We start from the raw sequence: 8,097 nt of genomic DNA on the forward strand, positions 1-8,097 counted from the left end.
TGTAGCTGTGATAACTTGTTTACAATGCTCTTGAGATTTGCAAGATGTCAATGTACCTACATATTTTTATTCCACCTTGACAGCTATACGGTTGTAACTGTTGATGAGATGATAATTGCATGATTAAATAAAATTGTCTGACAGACATTTAAGAAACAAACAAACAAACAAACGTTTTTAGTGTGTTGTGCTAGTGTGAGTTGGCCAGTAGATGGCGATATTTACTCAAAGGTGAAACCGACCACATACATGGGGCCTCCGCAAGAACGCATGGGACTATAGTATGAAATGTGAAGGTGGGGGTCGACCTTCCATGAGTTCAACTTGAGATCTGAACTGGGAGATCCAAAATAATTTAGTTATTTATCAAGTTGCAAAGTATGTTACAGTAAACCAGTGGTGGACCCCCTTGGGCCCCTTGTTTTTCCATTTGAGGTAATCTCCCCATCATCCTTCTATCACATGACATGAGTTCAAAGCCTGGGCTTACTGTACATTCCTCAGGCATGACCCGTCATCTTCATTGGAGCTGCTTGACTACATTACTTTTGACCTACTCTACGTGTCTGTTGAGGTTTGAACACAATATGCAGGCCTATACTTTTAGTAGAAAACTTTTAAGTCTACTGCAGGATTTGTTAATGAGGAAAAAGTGCCATGTTGACTTTTGATGTTTATTTTTCAATTCATCAGCAATAATTTAGAACAGCGTAATGTGTAAAGCAACAAAATGTGCAACAACTGCTCAGGAAATATCTTTTTTTTTTCTTTTAAAAAATCCAGACTTCTACAACATTGACATATAGTTCATAGTACATTCACAAAAAAATATTTACAGACATACATGCCACTTTATATAACAGTTGATGAGCAATTTGAGGCTAGACCAGCTGAAGAAAACTACAAAAGCAACGTCAAGTTTGCAAAATACAAAGTGAATCATGTGTAATCAATCACATGTAGAACTAAAAAAAAAAAAGCTTAACGTCACCAAAGTTGTAGGATTTTTTTTTTCAAATTAGTCATGTGACCACAGCTTCTACTTGTTTTTTTTGTTTTTTGTTTTAATAAAAAACATAATATTAGGGAAGTGGGAGTTATGAAAGCTGATTAGGACCCAAATGATTAATTGCTAAAATGGACAGATGACAGAATTCCCTCTCCACTGCATGAAGTCATGTGACCTCCACTCCTGGTTTGACTTGAAATCACGCGTTTGATTCAAGGCAACAATACGACAACACAAAAGGTAAATTACAGTGATTGGCTTTTCATGGATAACATGACTTTTCAGGGATTGGGTGGGAGTAAAAGCAGAAAAAAGTGCACTTTACATCTCAGAGAGGAACGCTCTTCCTACATACAAACGTTAACAGCTTGGAAAATACAGATACATTCAATATCAAAGACCTATAAGGTGCTATCCTACATTGCTTCCTGGAGGTAAAGGGGCTCAATGCATCTCAATGTAGAAATGCGTCACTTGGGGGAGGAAAGGCTTCTCCAGTATCTCAGTGAAGGACTTGAATGAGCCCAAGCATGACTGACTTTGGATCAAATATAACTGTCATTCAGTTTGATTGATTTTATATGGCGATTACGTGTATGTGTGTGTGTTTATGTGTGGCAATTCTTGTGTTTTCAGAGGAACAGCAATGTCTCTCCAAGTACCCCATGCAAAAAGCTGGGGGTGAGGTATTGTGGCCGTCTAGGCCATCCAGTGCACATTTACATCTTGATCAACCCGACTACCAACCGGGTTTGAATATTTACAGTCCGAGCAGATGCAGCGAGATGTTCCAAACCTTGGCAGATGTCCTTCGTGACGTCATCCATCCAAAGAGACTATCTGGGATATTGCGCACTTGCACTTGTAGTACTCAAAATTTGGCATCAATGCTGCCATTTGAGAATTTTTTTTTTTTTTTATCAAAGCGGATACAAAAGTAACTGCAGTGCATCACAACAGTTTTGCTGCGTTTACGCCAATCATCGTCGATAAGCATTGAGATTATTTAATCTAGCATAAGTGCAAAAGGCACACACTGTCAAAAGTGTTCCGTCAAAGTTGCTATAATACACAAAAATTTCCTCCATGGACCCACAGCGTTGACATTCGTCCACATCCTCAGAAATTGACATTATCTTACAAATTGTGTGAATGCTGAGAGACGCAACAACATTGAAGGATGTTCACCAATTCAATGCATCGCAGTGTAACATACTGTGCAAGCATGCCCCCTAGGGGATGACATCGAAACCGCGGCACACCAAGCAATGCGGCAGAACGCAACTAATGTGGACACTGGACAGCTGTGACAAAATACCGTCACATGCTTACATGACCAATTACGACCCCTGGTGTTCTTATCAAGAAACATTTTGAGGTACGCTCTAGTTTTTATTGAACCACAAACAACGTGGCGCGATTGTCATCGGGGAAACGGATTACCCTGGCTGCTATAGCTATATTAGCATAATACAAGAAGAGGAAACGGGCTAGAACTTAGGACGTCCATGTGGATATTTGAGAGGCTCTGGTCAACATTCATTAAATGCATTTGCATATTTTAGCAAGACTCACTATGCTTTGCTTTTTGTAAAACACACACTGTATTGATATGACTTACTTCATACCCCAATATGTTATTTTGTTTAGAAATCTCGTGATACGATATGGCATTTTTGATTTCGGTTACATGTGCGCCATTTTGAATCTGGTTACAGAACGACGTGTTCAGCCACGTCACTCGGTGGGTGGGGGGTGGTTGATTGCATGTCTATTCTTTAGTATTTATAATCTATCCTTCCATTTTCATTAGGGCGTCAGGTGAGCTCGAGCATAAATGTCAGTTAACTTTGGGTGAGAGGTGGGGTACACCCTGCACTGGTTGCCAGCCAATCAATGGGTACAAAGACAAACAATCATACATTCACATATACAGTGAACCCCTGCCTATTGACGGGTGGCCATTGACCAATTCACATTCTCCTGTGGATGCTAATTCTAGCTAGCCACCATCTGGAGAGAAAAAAAACTCAGATTCACATATTGTTGTGCTCTTTGTTTAACACCACAAGATGGCGCCAAAGCTCTTGAAGTGATAAATCTTGACTAAGATCTTCGTATGTCCGTATGAAAATGCGTACTTTTTCCAAATCAAATCATCTTTACGCCATTTGCTTTTAAAGAAAATGTAAGACTGTTTCACGACGATAATTGTTTTGGGACCATATTTCATTTTACGCTTTTAATGTAGGAGATTTGCTTTGGCTGTTTTCACACACGCCCATCCCCACCCTCTCCCACACAGGCAAGTCTTCAAAACATTTCTCCAGGTCCATACTGTGCTCCCCTTTAAAGAAGTACAGATTGGAATTAGTTTCCCCCCCCCCTTCCCTCCTTCCTGATTTTTCCATATAAGAAACTCAGGGTGCTAACTAGCTAGCCACCAGGCTTCTCATTCTGTCTCCCTCTCTTTGTCATTGTTATTTTCCTGGTTCTCAGACAGGTTGTGACTGTAAAGAGAAATTGTGTGTTTTTATATGATTGGCCAATAAATCTGATTTGAATTGTGATTGTAACCATTTTTAGGGTGGCTTGGTTCAGCAGGGGTTTAGTGTATGGAAAATGTTTAGTGTTTAATAAAGCTAACATTAATGTTTTTGCATCGGCCAGTGTACCGGGAGAGCATGCAAACTGAAATAATAATAATAATAATAATAATAATGATAATAATCAATACTATAATATTAAGTTAGGGGTGCTTGACTCTAAGCATTCACACAACAAATCTGTCGAATAAGAGAGTGCATGGCCTCTTGGGTGAAGGTGATCCGACCCAGACAAGTTAGCTGCTTTGACAGACGGGCGACTGGTCACGCGACCGGTGAATCCCGCTCTCCTCGTCATCGTCACCTTCATCACTCGTGGGAGTTTCCTCACGCTCCTCGGGTGAGCTCATCCCGCCGTCACGGGGTTCGCCGTCATCAGAGAATTGGGGGTCCTTGCACGGAGACGAGGCTCCAAAGTGCGCAGACAAGCCCGGGAAGGCCGCAGCAGCCGCCGCCGCGGAGGCTTGTGCGGGGTACAGCCACGGGAAGGGGGAGGCCAGTGCCGCCGCCGCCGGGTATATGCCCTTTTCCATGTTGCTTTTTTCGAAAAGAGGCATGTAGGAGGCAGCGGCTGATGGGTTGATGAAGTAGAAAGGCATGCAAATCGGAGTCTGCTGTCCAACTCCGGTTAATCCCATCAAAGAGTTCATGAACGCCACATCGGCGCCCCCCGAGCCAGTACCGGACCAGTTCATCTTTGGTTTCTTGGCCGGATGATCGTCTCCAAACTCCTGCTTGATTTTCACACCTTTGGAGGCCTGTGAGGTGTTGCTGTGCTCACACTCTTTGTCCTTGCCCCCCTCGCCCCCGTAGCCGCTGTCCGTGTCCGTGTCGTTCTCAGTCAGATCTCCGCCTTGGGTTCTCTGGATGACCGGGACGCAGTTGGCTTGGCTGTCGCCTTTGTGCCCGTCCGGTGAGACGCCGGCTGGGAGCTGGTGCTGCTGCTGGGGGAGGAGTGAGCCAGACTGGACCCGGGCCAGGGCCTTGTGGAGGTGCTGGACCAGCTGGGCGCCACTCTGCTCGTGTGCCGTCCAGTTCTCGAACTGGCTCAGGTACTCCAGGACTTCTTTGGCGCACGTTTGGAAACCGGAATGGAAAGCTTCTGCATCGGGGTGTGTGGACGATTTCATCGGCCGCTCCCCTGTTAAAAAATGATCATTCAAAAAAAATGTTTAACCCTTATGCTCTTCGTTTTCTTTGCACGTTCCTGCCAAGAATAACATCATAATGATTGTTTATATGAAATTATGCATTTCATCTGTTTTGAAACTGTATTAATAAAATTGTGACATTAATGGATGTCTAATTATGAACAACATATTTTGTATGCACTACTTGTTTCTGGATTAACAAAAAAAATTGATGAGGTGTGTTTTATAAACACATCCACAAAAAAATCCAGCAGTATTTGCTTTTAGTGTGTGAGAAGAGACAATTTGCATGCTCCCAAAACCCTGACCATCCAAGCTCAAGGGAGGTCATCAAGGTGACCACCTTTGAAGACGAGGACAGCATCATGATAGTTATGATGACGAAGCTACAGGGAATCCCAGAAGAATAGCTCCCAGGAGTGCTTGAAGGCTCCAAGGGGATTACTTCAATTTAGAGTTTGTAGCTTGGATTTGAAATATATCTTACACAGCCGGTATCAAACAATGTGATTTATAACAGGCATGTATGACTTCTGTTTATATGTATGCTATATCTTTACAATAGCCTTTATTGTTTGACTATTTATGACTGAAACATCTTCTAATTAGCGCCTTAGCTGTTAACAGTGGGTATTCCTGCAAGCCTGCAAGGGAGTGTGCAGTTTAATTTTTCTGCCACAGGTGGCAGTAGTGATTTGTAATTCAATTTTCTGCATTGGCCAGCTTTAAAGGGATATTCAATATTAAATCAACTTTTCTTTTTTTGCTGACAAAATGTATTAACGGGTGTCTACATGTCCTGGTCATTATTTCTGACATTTTAGTGCATGTTTGTTGAAAGCTTTGGGACAAAAAAACGGGTGTTTGGCGCCATCTTCAATTAAACACTAGAAATGTGATAAACACAATTTGGCTGTTTGTCCTCTCATTGGACGAGAAGTGATTTACTATAAATTGCTCGTACAATATGACGTAGTCGCTCTGCCCACCCACCGGCTCAATCTCGTACACAATCTCCTTAGCAAGTTGGAGTTGAAGTAGTAGAGGGCAATTTTCAGGTTAGTGATTTACTAGCATATAGCAGTTGGTTAGTTGATTGTGGTAGTATTGAAATTATTTAGATTGTAGTTTTCACTGCTGCTGTCAATCACAGCCGGACCACGCCTAAACCGTCCTCCAGGCAACAACCCCTGTGAGCGTTGTTTTCAAAATCTTAGTGAGGGGTGGAGCAAGAGTCTGGTTGGGGGGGGGTGAGATACAAGTAAGTTTTTAGATTCACCCATGAACCTTCAATGACCATCAGGGGAATCCATTTTAATCCAATTTTATTAGAATATGCATCAGTTGCACATGATTCAATTGTGTTAAACTAACATACTTTATTCTATCATTTTTTAAGGCTAAAATTACAACCGTTTATCATATTTTGCAGAAACCTATGGAAATATTGTGGAAACAAAGGCAGTTGTCAGGACTTTTTCAAGCTCCCTGTTGAACCCTGCCCACTATCCCATAAAAATGATGGCACATTTTCCCAGTATCAAGATTCCTGCTATTGCCACCATTTCTCTGCAGGTGGTAAAACTTTCAATGCAATCCGAGTGTAGCCTACATGAATTTTGCACCTGTACAAAAGAATGGCATTTTAAAATATTTAGCTTTTGTATTTTGGGGTTTTGGGAAAGTCATTATATTTCAGGTTTTTTATTATTTGTAAAATGTCACCCAAAAAAAAGCCTCTCTCCATAAATTTAACCCGAACAGTGGGCAAGATCAATATGTATAAGCTACCAACTTCAAGTTCGATACGTGGTGCAACGTAGCCTACATTAAAATATATAAAACCTAAAGACGACAACAACACGTGATCGACAAGTGTCAGTGCACGTGCGTGTCTGCTGCACTCCGAAGCGCGCCCGTGCGTGCAAGTATTATTTGTCCTTTTCCACTGTGCGTGAGTTTTCACCACACCTATCTACTTGCATCTATACAGCTTGATGAAACGTGTTGATCTTACCGTTCTGCAAAGCAATGATCTTCTGGTGCTGCTGCTCCGTGACCGCAGTCAATGCGTTTAAATGTTTTAGAGTTAATTCCAGAACAACCGCCTTCTCCAAATGGCCCAGCGTCTGTGTAGGTGGACACACAAAAACAAGTTGAACGTCTCTATCGTTTAAATGCTTTATTTCTCCACGCAACCTAAACTTTTAAGAAGTTTTTTTTTTAAATATATATTTATATATCTTACCGACAGCTTTAAATGTTCGGGCAGCAAATCCTTCAGCTGACCGATACATTCATTGATTCGGTCTCTCCTTTTCTTCTCTATCAAACGGTGTGGTAACTTATAAGCGTCCTGTGGACAAAAGAAAATGTGATACGGGCGTTCCAAAGTTACGTAATGATTACAACAAAAATAAACAATGACATAAAAGGTTGGCAAATGTTTCTAATTACACACCTTGCCGCCATCCTCACGCTTTATTCCCCGTTTGGGTTTGCACATGTACAGAGAGGGGTAGTCCACCCTAAAAGTACAAGAGTGTCCGGTGAACACACTTCGTTGTTTTCTAAGACTTTTTAAAGGCGAAATAGTTTAAAAGACGCTCACCCCAAAAAGTCCGCGCGCTCCATGAAGTGTCTTTCCTGTAAATGTGCTATTCTTTCATCCATCAGATCTCTCCTGCAGCTTTTCTTGGCACAAATGTTTGTTATTCCACGAGGCGCGCGGCTGATGGTGCACACGGTGTGCGTGTCCTCTGCTTGGAGCTGCGCCGCCTTACACTGATACCTCTACTTCCCCCTCCGCCGCTGATGTGTCTCTCCGCCCCAGCTACACCAACCCCACCGCGGCACCCCCCACCCTCGTCCCCTCCCCCGTCACCCCCTCCCCCTCCTCCCTCCTCCCTCCACGCCGCGGCCACTTCGCCAGCGAGAGCGCACGCGCGACTCGGCAAGGGAACGGCTTCCCGCTCACGTGTCCTCTCACGGAACGAGTCCGCTAAACCTGCTCTGTGTGCGTGCGTGCGTGCGTGCGTGCGTGCGTGCGTGCGCGTGCCTTCGTACGTGTAGCACTGCAGCCGCAGCCGGTAAGCCAACAGCTGGAGGCTGAAATCATTCTGAGACTTGATACATGCAACGACTTAACGAGCACATGCTTGGTGAGAGTTTCAAATCATATGAGACGTCGTCGGGTCACGTGTACATTAACTTTACACCTCTTCCGCTTAGTAGTAGATTTAAAACCAAAAATACCACAATAACAGGATATTACTAATTTACTCGCTGCTTTTTTTTTCTCTATCTGATGCACTTTTATAAATTACCATAG

General features: G+C 42.9%; 1 protein-coding gene across 1 annotated transcript; it reads right to left on the reverse strand.

Moving 5' to 3' along the window:
• Window positions 1–656: 656 nt before the first annotated feature.
• Window positions 657–7,572, reverse strand: bhlhe41 (basic helix-loop-helix family, member e41). The gene is made up of 5 exons (XM_077569536.1): window positions 7,378–7,572; window positions 7,228–7,294; window positions 7,015–7,122; window positions 6,784–6,895; window positions 657–4,756 (listed from the first exon to the last, which is right to left on the reverse strand). Exons 1-5 carry the CDS (start codon window positions 7,437–7,439, stop codon window positions 3,852–3,854), a joined length of 1,254 nt encoding a protein of 417 aa, XP_077425662.1. The 5' UTR covers window positions 7,440–7,572; the 3' UTR covers window positions 657–3,851.
• Window positions 7,573–8,097: the final 525 nt, after the last annotated feature.

The sequence above is a fragment of the Vanacampus margaritifer genome, chromosome 6, assembly GCF_051991255.1.
Source record: "Vanacampus margaritifer isolate UIUO_Vmar chromosome 6, RoL_Vmar_1.0, whole genome shotgun sequence".
Classification (NCBI taxonomy): Eukaryota; Metazoa; Chordata; class Actinopteri; order Syngnathiformes; family Syngnathidae; genus Vanacampus; species Vanacampus margaritifer.

Excerpts from the sequence above, each read along its gene's own strand:
- bhlhe41 (XM_077569536.1), bottom strand. The coding sequence starts at position 7,439 with ATGGATGAAAGAATAGCACATTTACAGGAAAGACACTTCATGGAGCGC. Across the intron at positions 6,896-7,014 it reads CCGAACATTTAAAGCTGTCG|ACGCTGGGCCATTTGGAGAA; the intron begins GTAAGATATATA and ends CCACCTACACAG. Across the intron at positions 4,757-6,783 it reads GATCATTGCTTTGCAGAACG|GGGAGCGGCCGATGAAATCG; the intron begins GTAAGATCAACA and ends ATTTTTTAACAG.